This window comes from Delphinus delphis, chromosome 9 (genome assembly GCF_949987515.2).
Source record: "Delphinus delphis chromosome 9, mDelDel1.2, whole genome shotgun sequence".
Classification (NCBI taxonomy): domain Eukaryota; kingdom Metazoa; phylum Chordata; class Mammalia; order Artiodactyla; family Delphinidae; genus Delphinus; species Delphinus delphis.
Window position 1 is genome coordinate 954,224 of NC_082691.1, and position 20,040 is coordinate 974,263.

Here is a 20,040-nt window from a genome sequence, read left to right on the forward strand (position 1 = left end):
ACTGACAACCCTTTACTCCTCTCTACATGCAGAAAGGGTAGAGGTGTGGGCTCTGGAATCAGACTTCCTAGACTTGAATTCTTAATCTGTTACTTACCAGTTTAGGACATGGGCAAAGTAGTTACCTTCTCTGGACACCCCTGTAAAAGAGGAACACTAAGTAGCACCTATGTACCTTACTGAAAGGATTAAATGAGCAAATGCAGGTAAAGTTCTTATAATTTTTTCTTGGGTCAACCAATTCTAGCTGCTATTGTTACCTTTGACTAATTTAGGGCAGAGTCCCTTTGCCCTCCTTTGGTTCTCTGGGCCCGTCTCATTCACAACACACACAATCGCATACTGCAGAGTTTTGAAAGGTGGTTCTCAAAATGTGGTCCCTGGGCCAGCAATATCAGCCACACCTGGGAACTGGTTAGAACTCTGGCACTGGAGCCCAGCAATCTGTGTTTTAACGATATTCTCAAGCAAATCTGATGCACACTAAAGGTCGACGACAACTGAGAACATCTGTCTCAGACTCTCCTGGAGGCATTCACCAAAAATAGAGTTACAGGACCTTACACCTGACCAGCTGGAGAAGGGGTCTAGTAATTGCCCTGGTTATCATGCTTGTCATGATTTTTCAGCACATAAATGTTTGAGAATCACTGCCATTTTGAATGTGTGTGTCACTTGTCTGCTTTTCCAGTGGACTTTACTTCCTTGCAAGGAAGGTTTGTGAAGATTTGTTGTTGTTGTGTGCATTATTAGTTTTATTATGCTAATTCTAGAATCTCTGGTGCATAGTGCAATCTCAGGCAGGAAGTAGTGGCTCATTAAAACAGGTATCCCACACGTCTTAGTAGAACTTCAAGATTAATTCCTTCAGGAAGAGGTAAAATTGTCATTATATGCAGATGATATGATACTACATATAGAAAACCCTAAAGACTCTACATGAAAACTACTACAACTGATAAACGAATTCAGCAAGGTAGCAGAATACAAGATTAACATACAGAAATTGGCTGCATTTCTTTATACCAACAATGAAATATCGGAAAGGGAATGTAAAAAAACAATGCCTTTTAAAATCACAACCCCAAAAATAAAATACTTAGGAATAAACCTCCCCAAGAAGGCAAAAGACTTATACGCTGAGAACTGTAAGACATTAATAAAGGAAAGTGAAGATGATTCAAAGAAATGGAAAGACATCTCATGTTCTTGGGTTGGAGGAATTAATATTGTTAAATGCTCACACTACCCAAAGCAATCTACAGATTGAATGCGATCCCTATCAAATTACCCATGACATTTTTCACACAATTAGAACAAATAATCCTAAAATTCATACAGAGCCATAAAAGACCCAGAATTGCCAAAGCAATCCTGAAGAAAAAGAACAACGTTGGAGGCATGGCCACCCCAGACTCAGACAGTACTCCAAAGTCACAGGAATCAAAACAGCGTGGTATTGGCACAAAAACAGACATATGGATCAATGGAACAGAATACAGAGCCCAGAAATAAACCCACACACCTCAGTTAATCTTTGACAATTAATCTTTGACAAAGGAGGCAAGAATATATAATGGGAAAGAGACAGTCTCTTCCGCAAGTGGTGTTGGTAAAGTTGGACAGCCTTATATAAACAAGTGAAGTTAGAACACATCCTTTCACCATACACGAAAATAAACTCAAAATGTCTTAAAGACTTAAACATAAGACATGACACCATAAAACTTCCAGAAGAGAACACAGGCAAAATATTCTCTGACATAAATCATACCAATGTTTTCTTAGGTCAGTCTCCCAAGACAATAGAAATAAAAATGAAAATAAACAAAGGGGACCAAATCACACTTACAAGCTTTTGCACAGCAAAGGAAACCATAAACAAAATGAAAAGACAACCTACAGAATGGGAGAAAATATTTGCAAATGATGCGACCAGCAAGGGCTTAATTTCCAAAATATACAAACAGCTCATACAACTTCATGACAATAAAAGCAAACAACCCAATCAAAAAAATAGGCAGAAGACTTAAAGAGACATTTCTCCAAAGAAGAAATACAGATGGCCAATAGGCACATGAAAAGATGCTCAACACTGCCAATTATTAAAGAAATGCAAATCAAAACTACCATGAGGTACCACCTCACACCAGTCAGAATGGCCATCAGTAAAAAGTCTACAAATAACATATGCTGGAGAGGGTGTGGAGAAAAGGGAACCCTCCTACAACACTGTTGGTGGGAATGTAAGTTGGTGCAGCCACTGTGGAAAACAGTATGGAGGTTCCTCAGAAAACTAAAAACAGACCTACCATATGATCCAGCAATCCCACTCCTGGGCGTATATCCAGACCAAACTATAATTCAAAAAGACACATTCACCCTGATCTTCACAGCAGCAATATTCACAATAGCCAAGACATGGAAACAACCTAAATGTCCATCAACAGATGAATGGATAAAGACGATGTGGTACATATATACAGTGAAATACTACTCAGCCATAAAAAAAAGAATGAAATAATGCCATTTGCAGCAGCAACATGGATGCAGCTAGAGATTATCATACTAAGCAAAGTAAGTCAGAAAGAGAAAGACAAATACCATGATACCACTTATATGTGGAATCTAAAATATGACACAAATGAACCTATCTATGAAACAGAAACAGAATCAGAGACATAGAGAATAGACTGGTGGCTGCCAAGGGGAAAGCAGGTGGGAGAGGGATGAACTGGGAGTTTGGGATTAGCAGATGCAAACTGGTATATATAGATTGGCTGAACAACAAGGTCCTACTATATAGCACAGGGAACTATATTCAATATCCTGTGATAAACCATAATGGAAAAGAATATGAAAAAGAATGTATATACCTATGTATAACAGAGTCACTGTGCTGTACAGCAGTAATTAACACAACGCTGTAAACCAAGTATACGTCAATAAAAAATACGTTAATTAAATTTTAAAAAAGATTAATTCCTTCAGAAGAACAAGTACTACACATTCACAGAAAAAGCACCCTTTGAAAGTTTAAATTTTTGAACTTCTTTGCCACTTCCTTAGTTTTGATCATCCTGGACAATATATTTTTAATATTGACTTTTAAAAAGAATTGTGTTTCAGTGTTTGCTATCCTTAGAGAGACAGAAACAGATAAGTACAACTAAATACTTATTTTTCAAAAGTCTCAAAAGTATAAGGGAAATGAAAGTAATTATATCTTCAAATGATTTTGGGGTATGTTTCTAATTTCATACTTCTGATGCGATTCAAGATTAAAACTGTATTAAGACATTTGAGACATGCTGCATTGGTATTAAATGAATTTAATTTTGTGTAAAGTGGTAGAAATATTTTCTTCAGCAAACATACCTGCAGATATAAAATCACAACCATAAATCTACAAAAAAGCAAGCTATTGAATGAAATCTGATTGGTTATTTCCCTGCAGTATGGATCTGCTAATAATTTAATTTACTACTTGCTAACAGAAGCCAAAATTTAAATATACATATATATATATGTGTGTATATTTATATACATATATTTGTGTATATTTATATATATTTATATACAAATATATGTACATATATATATCTTCAATTTTAAATCATTCATATATATGAACAAGTATACATACACATATATAACAATTGTTCATATATATATATATATATAAACAATTTAAATTAAAGAAAGTACATCTGGTGGCCTATTTTTTCCCCTCGATTTCTAAAGAACACCATATTCTATTCTAGGCAGTGGAATGTCAATCCACCTTAAGGGTTGTTCAATGAGCATATCTGAGAAACCACTGGTTTAGCCAATGATGTACTTATTGAGGGAGGCCCTAGTGCCACTGTCAAGAGCTTATCCACAGGAGAGGTAAGAAGGTACTTGTTTGGTTTGTGAAAAGGAGTAGTGAGGAATGGCAGGTAGCTGCAGGCTGATGACACGTGATGTCCATATATATGTAGAACCAACACGCCCATAATTGCACCCATTTTCCATACCCAAATCCAAAGCCTTTATATCATTAATCCCAGGCAAAAATGGTAAGATTCATGTGTGTTACTATCCCACGGCTTCAAGATGCCTATAAACTCATATGAGTATGTCTTAGTTTTATCAGCGGAGGACAAACCAGGCTTCTATCACCAAGCCCCATTCCATAACAGGCAAACCAGTCCAAGACTTCTCTGAGTGCTGCAGGAGAGTCTATGGAAGGGGCGCTCACTCCACTGTGATGCCTAAAATGCCTTTGCACAGAGCAAACATTCAATACATGCTGAGTGAATGAATGAGTGAACTGGTGTCACAAAACAGGCTTATTTCAGGGAAATTCCATTCAACAGGCTGGCATTCCTTCCTACCCATCTTAATTGTTAAGCTTGCAATCAGACAAAAATTTAATTATGAAACGTTAGAGCTGAGGAAATTTTAGAAACTATCTACTCTCCAGAGGTATACAACTTTAATTTAGTGGTAAAAATCACTAGGAGTGATTTAGGAGTCTATCAGACCTGAGTCCAAATTCCACATCTACCATATTTTCATGAGCAAATAACTACTTCTGAGGCTCTGTTCCATGTATGCATTATGGGATATCATAATAATACATACATTACATACATTAATTGTATGACTATCAGGGGATGAAATGACACAATCCATTTGCCATGGTCGGCTAAGTAATTTGCACCAAGTAAGCACTCAAGACATTAGCCAATATTAATAGCGGAGAGATGAAAACAAAACTCTGGGACTGATGCCTACCCTAGTGGCCCCAGTGGTCGTAATGACTTTCTTCCATTCAGCCTGCTCTCTTCTCACTGAGACTAAGGAAGAGAAGATGAACAAATTAGGAATAACAATTTGAAAATGGTTTTATACTCCCTGAATGAATGGAATTATAATAAAATGATTCATGAGTTCTGCAGAAATATGATGAGACTTTAGATCTTAGTTCTCTACAAAACCAATTTATGGCCCTAAGATGTACCTTCCCACCCAGCCCCATCCTTACCAGGATCAAATATCATTGTAAATGGAAAAGTCAACAACACATAATCAACAAGCTAAGTTACAAGCCAGTGAAGTCTCGGAGCTTTGATAGAGAAAATTCAGATTTATCATTATATGTAAAAATAAGATGATATGAAGAACTCAATCTAAAAAATATTACCTGGAGATCTATAATCTCTATAATAGTGCTATAAAAAGTAAACAGCTAGAAATCTATTTAGATGGTTTTCCTTATAAGAAAGCACTTTCTGTATAACTTTTAATGTACTATTGATGAGAACAATTCAACAAAATTCAAATAAATATCTGCAGATGTCCTACAAGAAGAAAAGAACAGAGTTAGATGCGACAGGGGATAACTGGACTTCAGGATGAGTAAGACCCTATACTTGACCTCAATAAATTAACATGAAATACAGTGGATGAGTCATGTACAGAACGTCAGAATTCTAAAACGCCAAGCTAAGTACCAAAAGGAACATGTGGGGACTCTTAAGAAGGAAGTAAAATATTGGTTAGTTGATTACGAAAAGGCAGAAGGAACTAGGTTCCCTTTGGCTGCTCTTTGAAGAGATCACTTCCTTTCCCCCCTAGTCCTGAGGCTAGGATGGCATGGGCAATAGAGGAATGTGGGGATTGGGAATCATTTCTACTCTCACCAGAGTGGCTGGAAGCAGATTTTCTTACCAGGATGTAGTAGTATGCTAATATTTAAGGGTTCTTGACGTCAGAGAGAAGGGTTTGAATACTCCGGCTCCATCTCTTGCTGTGGGTCAAGTTTCTTACCTTTCCAACACCTCAGCGTCTTTATCTGAAAATTGGGGATGATGATAATGTCTCCCACCTGAGTGTGAGAACTACATGATATAGTGCATACGCAGGGCTAAATTTGGTGCCTGGCACACAGAAAGTGCTCAGTACGGCAAGCGAGTGTAGTGACAATAAAGGCAAAGATGACGGGGGTAGTGCCGGTGTTGCTTCTGCCCCCAGAACAGGCTCTGACTGCGAGAGAGTTAAAGCACCTTTGGGTTCATGGGGGTTTATATATAAGCAACGGTTGATCAATGTGAGCTGGTTGTCCAAACGATTATGTGCAATCTAAGAAAAAAATGGGCCTCAGATTTGCTCAGCTACTTAATAATATGAGCAGCGGTAGTAGTCAAAGAAGCTAAATTTTATTAAGTGTTTATATGCCAAACAACGTGCTGAACGCTTTAAAAGGATTTACTCACTTATTACAACAAGGCTATACGCTAGGTCCTGATAATGTTATTCGTCTCTTTCAGATGTTGACTGAGCCTCAGAGGGGTTACAAATGCACCTAAGATCCCGTTGTCAGTACATGAAGGAAATGAGTTCAAATCCAGCCTGTCTGACTTGTTCTTAATCACCAAGGTATGAAATTAAGCATGTTGCCCTTTGCCTGATTCTCCTTCTGAGGCCTGAATATTTCACTTAGCTCTCTGAGTGCAGAAGAGAGAAAATTCTCTCTCCTTGACCCAACTTGGCATCAATATCCAACTCCCCTTCTCAAAATGGGTTGCTTCAACGAGCAGCAATGAATGCCGGGTCGTGGACCAGTCACCTTGATGACTAAGAGTCAGACACTAGGGAAAGAAAATGCTCTGTGACAAACCTACCCTTGTACAGAAACAAGACAGAAATGGGGGGACAAGCCGGAAGATAATGGAATAAGGCATAGGAAAAATAGCACCTGGCATCGTGATAGTAATAATAATAATAGTAGTAGTAGTAGTAGTAATAGTAATAATAATAGACTTTACTATGCTCTAGGCATTGTATTAAGTGCTTGGTGTAAGTGACTTCATTTCAACATTGAAAACAAGTCTATGAGGATGAAATATTATTAACATCATTTATAGGCAGGAGTATTGAGGTTCAGGTAATCAGGTAAATTGCCCAAGCTCATATGGTTAGCAAGTGGAAAGCAGAGATTTGAACCAGCACCTACACTCCTAACCATTATGCTATAACCATTATGCTGAAGACATAAGAATTCCAATGGTCTTTCCCCATAACCCACTCCTGCACTCCAGACTTAAATAGTCCAAGATCAAGAGAGAGCAAACTTGGAGTTGCCACTCTTCAGTGAGTGTCAATCATTTCAAAACAGTGTATTTGCTAACAAGATGCAGTTCCTGTGATAATCTTCTCAACTAGGTATCAAGAAACAGGAAGCAAAGATTCAAGTAACAGTATGTTCCTACTTACGAGGAAGGTGGGACAGCACAGTTGACACTGGGCTTAACTGTTCTGGAAAACGTGGTCCCAGTAGGCATACACACTGGTACATTTTCCCCACCTACCAAATACAAAAGAAGTATTTCATTTCCATGTTGCTCTTCAAGTTCCACCTCATTCGTGCCTGTCATTCATCCTCTGGCCTCTTCCTGTCTCCATTTCTGTACAGAAAGGTGCCGAGTCTCTGCTCTCGGATACAAACAGGGTGTGTTAGGAGAGGGAGCCATGGTACCTCAATGTCTTTTTTTTTTCATCTTAATTCTATTATGCCAACTCCACTGAACTTAATTAGAGTGAATACAGAATTACACAATTACCCTCTGTTCTATTCTTCAGATGTTATATTTTGATAAAATTTACGACATGCTGCTCTCCCCTTGAACACCAGATGAACACTAGAAATGGATGTGTGTTGACATAAAATCTGTTATAATTACAATTAAAGTATAGCTTACATAATGATAGTGTTAACATAAAATTATAGATGTGTAGAGACAACGTGGTCATGCATTTTTTAGTATAAGTACATGCTTAGACCAATATCTGTTAGCGGAATGAAGATGGAAGAGAATTTTGGTTAAGCCGCAAAGGCTGTTTAAGGACTTGCAGATAGCTAAGGAGAACTCAAAGACCAGTAAGATAATATTTCCCCTGCCATGTTTTCAATTGCAAAGTGAAGGGAAGATGTGAAAGTAAGTACCCCTATGGAAATTACAAGACAAGTACATTTTTTTCCTTGAATACCTGGGTAAATGCTTAAATTCTAATGTATATCAGTGATGCAAATTTTCAACTGAGTCTGATAAATCATAAAATAGTAATTATACATATATGTATATAAAACTGCATGGAACTAGACAGTTCAGAATTACTTCTAATTAAAGAGGTACCCTATAACAACTAACTTAAACCTTACAAAATATGGTTCCAAGTACCCTATCAGAGTGAAAAGTAGGAGATTGAAAGGTTTATTGTAAATGTTTGTAGTCATGGTGTCTTAACTAAAACTACTGTGTCACAAATACTATTAAAATAATTGTGACGTTTTATTCACTTTTACTGCGAACAACAAAAGAAACTATAGGTATTTTTTTCATTTCAGGTAATTATTTTAGCTAACAGTTATTAAATGTTTTGAGAAGACAGAGTGCTAATTGCATTACTTCATTTTATCTTTAAAATAGCGCTTCCATGTAATTATTCTTAATATCTCCATTGTATTAAAGTGTATCTCTAGTTTGGACCTTTCTTCAGAACTGCAGACTTGTGTATCCAACTGTGTACTCAGCATCTCTACTTGGACGTCACGAAAACATCTCAAATCTTATACCTCCAAAACTGGTCTTTAATCCCCCAAACATGCTCTACCCCAAACTTTTGCATCTTAGGTGACAGTAACCACACCTTTCCAGTTCCCCAGGCCCTAAATCTCGAATTCACCCTTGATCCCCTCTTCCTTTCCATTCTTGCATTCAATCTACCATGAAATGCTGTCACAACCTTCCCAATGTGCCACTTCTGAGAATTACCAGCCGCTAGCAGCCTGGTGCAGGCCACCAACATAGACCTCGAGGATCCTGTAGTCGCCTCCCGAGATTCTCCCTGACTCCACTCTCTCCCCACATCCTCAAGGCCACAGATAGAGTTGTGCTTTTCAAACAAGAGACAGTTCATGCCACACCTCGGCTGAAATCCTGCCCCTGGCTGCCTACATTTAGAGTAAAAGACACAATGCATGTGATGGCCTCCCAGGACTTACCCAATCCATCCCATCACATATCTGACCTACAGCCCTCCTGCTGTCTCTTCCTCCCCACTGACTAAGTCAGCCAGGGTGGCCTCCTTGATATTCCTCCAAGCTGCCCGGCATATTTCTGCCTTAGAGTTTTGGGACTGGTTATTCTTGCTCCCAGGGAGTGGTCTCCCCCTCATACATTCTGACAACTCCCTCACTTCAAGTCTTTGCTCAAATGTCAACTTATAAAATCCACCCTGACTACCCTATTTAAAATCAGAACCTACCTGTACACTCCTCCAGCACTCCCAACCCAAACCTCTTCAGTGAGCTTCACATCCTTTTCCTTATCCCGTAGCGCCCATCAACCTGTGACAAAGCATAGAATTTATTTATAACATCCGTATCCACACGAGAGTGTAAGGAGGGAGAAAGCATGCAAGAAGGAGCACGCAGGCAAAGGCTCTTGTCTAATTTATTCATTGATACGTCCAAGCATAGAGAACAGGAAGATGCTTGATAAATAGTCCTGAAAAAGATACAGATGAGGAAACTAGTAGTGAAGCTCAGAAAGTTTAAGCAACTTCCTCAAGGTTCTAGAGCTAGAAGAGGGCCACAGTAGAATTCACACTTGGGGATGTCTAACTTCAAACCTCTTAGCCTCTCTGCTATCTTTTTTTTTTTTTTCTTTGCGGTACGCAGGCCTCTCACTGTTGCGGCCTCTCCCGTTGCGGAGCACAGGCTCCGGACACGCAGGCCCAGCGGCCATGGCTCACGGGCCCAGCCGCTCCACAGCATGTGGGATCTTCCCGGATCGGGTCACGAACCCGTGTCCCCTGCATCGGCAGGCGGACTCTCAACCACTGCACCACCAGGGAAGCCCCTCTCTGCTATCTTAAGTCCATGCAATTCAGGATTTGTTTTAATCAGTGCCATGGAAATTCTCACTCCACTGAATAGGATCACTAAAGTGTTCTCTGTCTAGATTTATATATATATTTTCCATTTAAACAAAGAAAACAGAAGAGGGGAATTCATCATGGGTTATTGCGGTAATTTTACAGCAATTTTAGCAATAATGACATTTAAGTAATAGTGATATTTAATGATAGCATAATAATAATAAAATAATAGCTCTTTAATGTATTGAAGACGAATCGCACGCTAAACTCGGTGCTAAAATATTTCCATGTGTATTTTGTGCAAAATCCTTATGAATATTCTATCAGATGAGCTTTATGTGTAACTCCACCAGGCATACTTCTCTTATTCCGCTTTCAAAGATAAGGAAATTGATGAGAAGTGTGGTAACTGTTTGATCAAGATGAGACTGGTAATAAGTTGTGAGTATGAATTTAAATTCAGGTCTAACTCCAGAATTTGATTCTCACTCCATACATGAAAATTTTGATAATTCCTTTGATAAGAATATGTTTTCTCCTGGAAAACATCCCCCATTATGTCTGCCTGTGCTCATACCTTCAGAACACAGTCAAGTTTAAAACATGATAAAAATGTTTAAACAGTATGCTTTAATAAATGGAAATATCTTCATCTAAACAATAACACAAAAAGGCAGGCTGAGCCCTTTGAAGTGGCTTCTTTGCTATCCTCCATCCAGAACAAGAGAAGGAATCAACAGCTGCAGAGTAAAGAAAGCATGAAACCCAGAGATGGAGGATTCTGTAAATGACCAATTACAAGACTATTAAGCCACACTTTCATAGCAAGAGGCAAAATATTCCATTAAACTGAAAATTCTTCTACCCCTCACTCCAAGGCCCACACAAACATTAATGTTGCATTTATTAGGATGTATTTCCTGTGCTCTATCGACGTGACTTTCAGCAACTGTATTAATCCAGTCCTTTCGCTTTGCACATATATCTGAATGATGGATTCCATTACTGGAGTTTTGTAGAAAGAGTGGAGTGAATGAAGTAAAGTTTGGGAAGAGCCATCATAATCCATAATGATGGGCACTGAATCAGGACAAGAAGAAACCTCTCTTCTCATTTATTTGAATGAAAATTCTACTATATATTTATTGCCTCTGTACAGGGCCATCTGTTGAATAATGGAAAAGAAGCATCTTTCACTTGGAGGTAGGATTTGTGTGCTCAAGTTTCGATGGGCCTGCAGAATTAATCTTGTTTTAGAAATGAAATAAAATGTAATTTCTTACTGTAAGTAGATGTGGTTAAGCAACTGGCAACTTTGATGTCTTTAAATCACTGCAGTTTCAGGGTAGGCAAATCTAATTATTTCAAGCACTTCTTTATTGGTGCAACAACTGAGCAGTGTACATAGTGGTCAACAACCTGGGCATTGTCAGACGACTCTAAGTTTGAATCCAGACTTTGCCACTCACCAGCTATGTGACTTTCAGCTATGAGAAGCACTTTCTTCAGCTTTACAGTGTGGATTATTATATGCCCTTTGCAGAACTACTGTAAGAACTAAATGTACATGGGCACAGTGGCTCATAGTAAGGGCTCAAATTAGTACTGTGGTCACTACTAGTAGTATTGAAAAGAAATTAGAACTTCTATTCTCATAAAGTGGGATATGTGTCCCTTTATCATTGTAATTTCATATCATTTTACTTTTGACCTTATAATTTAATAGCTTGATCCAAGAAACATTTAGCAGTAAATATAATTGAAAGAAGATTACTTGTCAAACATGAAATACTGTAGTATCAAGTGTGCTGGCACAATACTCTTCTCAGATAATTAACCTGTAAAAATATGTTATTGTCTTCTTTCTTTTTTTTGCGGTACGTGGGCCTCTCACTGTTGTGGCCTCTCCCCTTGTGGAGCACAGGCTCTGGACGCACAGGCTCAGCGGCCATGGCTGACGGGCCCAGCTGCTCCGCGGCATGTGGGATCCTCCCGGACCGGGGCACGAACCCGTGTCCCCTGCATCGGCAGGCGGACTCTCAACCACTGCGCCACCAGGGAAGCCCTATTGTCTTCTTTTTAATTAAGCACATTGAACATATATATTTACTGTGCCAATTGGCGAAAGGTCCATTAATTAATCAGTCTAACTATATGTTGCATAAATGTCTTCTAAACATAATTGTATATGTATTTTATTTGTTGGGAAAATGTGTTTGAGATTGTTCTTTTCTGCCTATTTAAAGTAAAAGAGGGTGAGAAGTAGAGTTAGGCTTAATGTACTTTGTACTCCATTATGCCATGAAAATGCTTCTGTGCCCTGGAGACAACAACAAAAGATTTGCTTTCATGACAAGAATCAAGTATGTTCTAAAGCTTCCAGGTAGGAGGCGTATAGGTTGCGGTTTATATCAGAAGTATTTGCTCTCTCTCTCAACTGCGTCTAGATGGGAAAGATGTGGTCACAAATGCTTCAAGGTGATATAGTAAATGTTGGAAAGAGGGGGGTAGGAGGCAGAGTTTTGAATATCTCAAACCTGAGCTAGAAGGATTATTTAAAGAAAATAGCGGATATTATTTTTCATTTAAGGAATGCCAGTCAGCAAACCTGACATTAATGTAGGAAATTAGCTCTTTTAGCTACGATGCTTTCAAATGCACATGGCTGAAAACAAGTTCAAAATAGTCAAAGGAAATTTAAAAACAAAAACCAAACAACAACAACCACCTCAACAAACAAGTACTAGAAATTCAGGGATGCAGCCATATTCAGATACAGTTGGATCTGGAAGTTCCAGAGTGTCAGCAGGGTTCCAGCTCTCTCTCCATCGCTCAGCCCTGCTTACCTCTGCAAGACTTTATTTTACAGAAAGTCTCTTCTTGTGCTGGACGGTCACTGGGAGTCCCAGAGTCATATCTCCCCAGCTTAGAAATTCCAGAGAGAAAAGACAATTCTTCCATTTTTCTCTGAGAGAAAAGTCCTGGGGAGGAGTCTGATAGACTTAGCCGAGGTCAGATGCCTACCCATGAGCCAATCACCTGCTTTTCTGGAGTTCAGTCCCTGGGCGACTCATCCCCGGGGCCAGTGAGGAGGCAGGATAGCATTATCTGGCCGTTCTCCAAGAAAAGCCTGCTGTTTTTGTAAGATGAAAGGGGAGAGGACATGGATAATGAAACCTGTATCTGCTTCTGTAAAATCCACAGAATCTTACTCCCTGCCCTGTGTCGATGACCATGCAGTAAGCTGACCCAGGAGGTCATTTTTCCCACAACAGTCTTTATATATATGACTAAGGAACACACTGGTAAAAGAATATGGGAGAAAGTCTGAGTATGACAAGTCAGCTAGACTGATATTAACTAAAAAAGCTGTGTGAAAATATCCTTAAAAAGTTGCCCCCAACTCACTCAAAGTCCAAAGTTGGAGCTGGAAATACAATGTCATGGAGTTTGGATAAGAACAGGTTTTCTCCAAGCTGAACTATGACACAGAGATTAGAAACTTCTAGAAACTATACTTTTTCAAAGAAAAAACATCACATGAGAAAAATGAGGCCTAGAAAAATTAAATGACTTAAGCTAATTAATGGCAGGACTGAGACTAGAGTATACTTTGTGTAATTGGCTATGGTCTTTTTTTTTTTTTTTTTTTTGTTATCACTTCAGAACGAGACAAACTTAAAGAAAGGAAACACAACCAAAACTCAGTGGCTGGAAAAGAGATGGATGTGAACGCCCACTTGTTTCTTACGTATAAAGTTACCCCTCGCAGTGTTTTGGAGGAGAAAACGCTGGCTCTTCCCAACGTTGGTTACATACACAAAGATTCCAAAGACAAGACAAGTGCTTTGCAAACAAAGTAACTAGAACCAGCTCAGGCTTCCCCGCGCCGGGTCCTACGTTCCACGGTCAGAACCACCAACTGTATCCCCCCGGGTAACAAGGTGATTCAGAAAACCTGGCACCTTCAGAGAAGCGAGAAAACTTAGCCGGGAAGAGAGTCAGGAGGAAACTTGCTCAGCTTCTTGCTGGGGTCTGAAACGATCCCAAGAGAGTCCTTAAACCCCTCAGGTTTCCACAATCAAGCACCCTCGCCTCCAACCTGAGCCACCCCAGATCTGACTATCAGACGACAGAACTCTGCGGACGCATGGAGAGCTGACCACCCCACGAGAGGGACCTACGCGCGGCCGCGCCCACTCACCCGCCGCTCCCCGGGAGACGGGAGACCAGCCCGGGGTCCAAGTCCTGGGCGTGGCAGACTCGCCCCACTCCGGGCCCGGCTCCAGCTCACCTCGGCGCGGCCCGCCTGGGCGCCGCCATCTTGACCACAAAGGGGGCCTCGCGCCGGAGGCCCCTGAGCGGGCGCCCTGAGCGGAGCCGGAGCGCCGGGGAGCCTCAGGTCGGCGCCCTACGTCCCCCGCACGCTCGCTCCCTGTCCACGCGCGACGAGAGTCCCGCACGCAGCGCCCGACCCAGGCTTCCGCGGAACCGGCGCCCCGCGCAGCCCGCACCGCGGCTCAGGCGGCGCCGAGGGCGGCCCGGGCGGAAGAGCGGGCGCGGGGCACGCGCTCGGTAACCTGGCAACGCGGAGCAACTCGGCGTCTCCGGCGAACCCCAGCCCTCCACCGCGAGGAAGCACGGACCCCCGCGCCCGCCGCCCAGCCCGCGCCGCCCCTCGGTCTCTCCGCCCGCCGCTGCCCGCTGGCTATGGTCTTTTAAATCCATGATACAACGTCTATATGTAACAAATCTGTTAAACCCTAAATGTTTATGATAATTCAAGTAATCCATTATCTGAATTATTCTTGAAGATAAAACATCCAAAGACTTCTTAATTGTATGGGTATACATACATAAAATACACGTGGAGGTAACTTCAAATATAGAATGTGCCTGTCTCTATTCCTTCCCTCTCCGCTCTTTTAAAAAATGCCCCTTTAAAAATTGCCCACTCACCATCTGTTAGGTAAATTTGCTGAAACACAGTAAATGTGGAGACAGAAATTGTTATAGAGACTATTCCAAATGGCACTGACACCTGTATTTATGAAATTTTTAAAAGGGTAAGTTAGAGTTGTTTTTTTAAAAAAAAAAAATCCCACTATAGTAACACCACATCATCCTAGGTGCCCAGTTCTATCCAATTACATAAGATGGAGAAAGAGAGAGAGAGAGATAGAAACAGAGAGAGAGAGAGAGAGAGAGGAGAAAGAGAAAGAAGAAAGGAAGAAAACCAAGTACTTATGTATAAAATGTTGCTCCCAAAGTTTGAGATTATACTCAAGCATCAATGAACAGAAGGAAAACACTTACAAATTTACAAATGTATTTCATTTATGGTATGAGGGACACAGGTTTAGATTTGCAACACGCTCCCACAAGGGTCAAATTGACCACTTTTTTCTATCTAGTTGCTCTTGAGAGAACAAAACAATTGAAACAGATGCCATTCAATTCCAAGTCTATAGCTTAGACCATGTCACTGCACATGAAATATTGTTCATTCAGAGTCAGCACATAGCAAGAGTAATTTATACTCTCAGAGTGTTTGCTCTCAAGTCAATAGCAGAGAAGCCTTGAATAAAAACGTTCCCATTACTTTCCATTGTAATATATCTTACTTATAGCCCATGAAACAGCGGTCAGAGGAGATTTATTCTTTGGACACCATATTATATAATCTCTCCACTTTAAGCCATCCCCCACTCGGCGATTATTTTTTAAATATGTTACTCGTAGTCAATATTAATTTACATTTAATCTTTCTTAGCATTAGGAGAGTATTATTTTGTACAGGCTCCGAAACAAATCTCCCGAAATTCCTCCCTGATGCTCCCTTCAGGCTGAAAATGCATTGCAGGGTGGCTGCAGTGACTTAATTCTAGTTGGCAGAGCCCTGGCCACACACTAATTTCATTAGCCTCAAACTCCTGGATTTGAAAGATCCACTGAATATGATTCATGTCCTCTGACATGTCACTTACTAACCAATTCAGTGTGCATACAGAGGAGAGAAAGGACTTGCTCAGCTCTGGCCCACCGGCAGGCAGATGAGAATTCCCAGTCAGAGACACTGTTTACATCTGAGTGGTCATTCTTGCCCAGGTCCTCATTTTCAGGAAGGAACTTCAATCCAGGCTTTGCTGGCAGCTGCAGCATTTGTTACATCCATTACTAGCTCCTTGTTCCTTCCTGCCCCCCAGTGCTTAGCATCCCCCATTTCAGTCACTAAGTCTTCCTTCCCCCAGCCTAGAAGCTTACCTCACCATAAATTTTTATCTCAAATGATAGGTTTGGCACATTCCCCACAGCAACGCACAGGGACTGGGGAAAAGAAAACTCAAATCTCCGGAGAGCTAAGAATTCAACCATTTAGAGGAGTTTCTTTTATACAGGACAGTCTTCATTGAGCTGAACCCTGCAATCCCAGAGAAGATTCACCTACCCGTTCTTTTCCTCTTTCCCTAAAGTGACTGTGTCTTTGAACAATAGGTCTGTGTTCCACTATTCTCTCTATTCATTTTGCAGGTTTACAGAGGCTGGGAAACTGGGGACTGGACTTACATGCCAGGAGCTTCTAAGATCACACGCAAAAATAAGGCTACTGGAAGAGATTGTTGGAATCTATCTCTGTATATTTGAACATGGGCAGTGGTTAACCAGGATGCTCACACCAAGCTTATATCCAACTTGCAGCACAACCTACAAGTTGGTGCATCCCTCCTACTACCAGCCTCTTCTCAATAAATGCAGGTGAAAACTGGGGGCTCTTTTCCCTCAGCTGTTCAATCCAACATGAATAGCTGCAATTTGCAAATTAGAGGAAAATGACAGTGTTTTCTCTGAATGGTTTTGGTCCCAACACACACTGCTAATGCTGGCATTCAGTTCCTTTCCTTCCCAGCCCAGGGAACGGGGGAACTAAGCATAAGGCAAGCGTTCTCTTTTCTTGCAGGTGCCTCAGATCCACACACCAGAGAAGGAATCAGGTCCCCCTGGAATCTTTTTCAGCAAACACAATCCTTCAGCCTAGTCTGCAAGCTCTCTCTTGACTTTAAGATTTCTCTCTTTTTTCGACAGGCAGGCCCATCTGCAGTACTGCCCAAGCTCCAAGTGAAGGCACCAAAATAATTTTTAAAATGTCAAACAGCAAATGTGCCTTCAACCCCCAGAGCTCCAGTAAAAATACTGTGAGTTGCCCCTGTGGTTCTCAGGTGACCTCTGGCCTCATCCTCCCTGCAGCGCTGCCTCCTCAGGTTCTCTTGTTTAAGCTCAGAGGTAAAGGAAGTGCTTCTGGGTTTCGCTTACAACAACCCAGGCTCTTCCTGAAAGCATTACCTCAAAGTGAAGGCTGCCCAGAAGCACTTTTGGCCTTGCAAACATCTAGATGTGGCATACTCAACAGGTGCTAGGGATGCTCAGAGGCCCAGAGGGGCCATACCAGGCTGCAGCTTTAGACAGGCACTCCTCCTTCTGGCACAAACACAAACTTCATACCCCTGGGTGCTGATGTAGTGACAGCTTGAATCTCACAAGGAGTCCCCTCCAGAAACCCAACATGCTTCAGGAAAGGCACTTGAGAGGGAGCCAACTTTTTAGCTACGGGGAGCATAAGGGTCAGCCAGAACATCTGGAGAAGGGACTAACTGACCTTGGGTCCTACCAGGCAGGGAGAGAGCTGTGCATTAGGAAAGGATCACTTCAAGACAGAGATGAACAAAAAACTTGGAGATAGGGGTAGAGAAGGAAAAGAGAGGCAGAAATTGAAAGGGAGAACATAAAAACAGAGAGACAAAAAAAAAAGGGGGAGAAAGAGACACAAGGAGAGAGACACACAGGAAGAAAGACAGAGAAACAAGAGAACCCATAGTCACGCAGACCCTGAAACTCAATTTCTTCATCCAGAAGCCATCCATCTATACCCACGGCGGCACAGGAGCCGTGGGGCCGAGGCTGCGGGAGCAGGCGGTGAGAGAGCACTGCAGCACCGCCCACCGCTCAACGGGCCCGATCCGCCGTCCTCGCATCTTCCGCCGTTGCCCGCCTGCACCCGGAGCTAGAGGACCGCCCGGCCTTGCTCAGCGCACCCTACTGCCTCCCTCCAGGCGCCTTCTTGTCTGGCTCTGAGAATCGTCCTCAAAACCCAGGACTGGGGCTGGGGGCTGCGTTAGGGAGGTCGTGGGAAAGGATGGGCACCGGGTGGGTGCAGAAGAAGCGACTGTGTTTCGCAGTTAGCATGAGTTCACCTTCGGGCTCTGAGCTGTTAGGAGTAGAAAGCGGATCGCCCGGCTCCTGCCAGTGGCCGGATCGCAAAGGCAGTTTAGACGGTGCAAACAACTGCTCAGAGCAAATCACCTGGGGGCATGTCTGCGGGTGGCTTCTCCCCGCTTGAGGACAGTCCCCACGCCTTCCGCCCCATGCCCTCGCAGAGACAGGTTACAGGTCGGGAAATCCAACCCAAGCGAAATGGGCAATTCACGTCCAAATGTAGGTGAAGACCTAGCCTTCGGTTTAAGAACTGCCTCCCTAAGCTCTTCTCGAAATTTTCCAAGGGAGCTGCAGCTTGTCGGGCGGCTTGGGGCAGGGAAGCTGGAGAGTTGAGAAATGCCTAGTTTCTAGGCGTCTTCTCATCTTTCATATTCCTTGCGCCTAAGTGGCTCTCACAGGAGCCCGGCACTTTTACAAGCCTGTTTTGGAACCATATTTCACTCTAATGCAAACCCATTTAAATCATCGTCTTGTTTTTCGGAGACTGTTTCTTGTCAATGGGGCCATAAATCCAGAATGTCAAGCCGGATGGAGTGGAGCGCGGACAGGGGAGAGATGGAAGGGAAATGAATCAAGCAGGGAAAGTACCTCCTCGGGTGAGGTGGGAGGGATTCGGCAGGATCTCCAGGGTGGAAATGAGCGAAGGCTGACCAGACCCCGCACCCCTGGAGTCCAAGCCAGCCTTCAGGATAAAGAGCGCGGGGAGCTACGGCGCGCTCTGCTCCGGAGGGAGCGCCCTCTACCTGGAAAAGCCTCAGGATGTTGGCTACCATGATGGAGACCGAACTCCCCGAAGCCCCAATCACTCCAACTACTTTCTCGGGCTTGACGAAAACCGGAGGCTCGCCGTTGGTGCAGCGCACTTCGGAGGTGTCCTTCTGGATGAGCGCCTGGACGAAAGTGAGCGACTGTTCGAGCGCATAAGTGTCCCTGGAACAAGTGTCCAGGATCCGCGCTCCCAGCGTCACGTTGGGCAGCAGGTTGGCATCGCTGTTGATCTGGTCCAGGGCGTAGAGTATCGCTTCCAGCCTGTGGATCCCGTTCTCCCTCTTGATGTCGCCGCAGGGCACTCCGCTGGGACCCTTCGCGTGCACCGGGAACAGCTCCCCGAGGGTGATGTCCCCCTCGATCCGAATGGAGTACGGGGCGTACATCTCCTGGCCGCGCGCCGCCACCGCCAGCGCGCACAGAAGCACCTCCAGCACGCAGCAGGGAAACTTCATCAAAGTCAGGGCGCGGAGCAGCTTCCCCAGCTGGACCATGCTGCTTCCGCGGCTGCGGTGGTGGCGGCGGCACTCGAGGGGACGGTGGCGGGCTCGCCGGAGTCCTGGCCCCTTGGGGTGAGCTCCGCCGGGGAAGCCCAGGGTCTCCTGCGGGCGAGGAGGGTAGGGGCGCCCGGGGAAGGGCAGCCGGCGAGGGTGGGGGCTCCCGCGGCACCTGCCAGCTTGGGGCGCCGTGCGCTCTCGAGTTCCCCGGCCAGCGCGCCGCGCTCGAGCTCGCGCTCGGTGGCTAGCAGCTCGAGCTCTCCAACAGCCCAGCACTGGGGAGAGAGCGAGGATGGCTATCGCTTTAAATGCGCGTTCGGCTCCCTCTCTTCCTCAGCCCACTCCCTCCCACCCTCGCTCGCTCTCAGGCTCTCCCCACCCTTCCCAGCGCCCACCCTCCCCACGGTTTTGTATCATCACGCAGGGAGGGGCTGCGTGCTGAGGTAAGGGGGGAGGGAATGGGTGGGCGGCTGCGGGGGGGGGGGGAGTACCTCCGATTGGGAGTTTCGAGGTCCCCAGGGAATCGGGATTGCAGGTCGCAAGCGAAGGCTGAGCTCCTGCTTCGGTCTCACTG

General features: G+C 43.3%; 1 protein-coding gene across 1 annotated transcript in view; it reads right to left on the reverse strand.

The window, feature by feature from the left end:
- The window catches only part of LOC132431367 (metabotropic glutamate receptor 7-like), a 51,735-nt gene extending 32,311 nt beyond the window's left edge, over positions 1 to 19,424 (reverse strand). The window contains exons 1-3 of the mRNA XM_060021220.1: positions 18,945 to 19,424; positions 9,316 to 9,397; positions 7,264 to 7,354 (exon numbers count right to left, since the gene is read on the reverse strand). Of these exons, the coding sequence (XP_059877203.1) occupies positions 9,362 to 9,397; positions 18,945 to 19,424 (516 nt within the window). The 3' untranslated portion in view covers positions 7,264 to 7,354; positions 9,316 to 9,361. The remainder of the gene's footprint in view (positions 1 to 7,263; positions 7,355 to 9,315; positions 9,398 to 18,944) is intronic.
- Between the last annotated feature and the right edge of the window lie 616 nt (positions 19,425 to 20,040).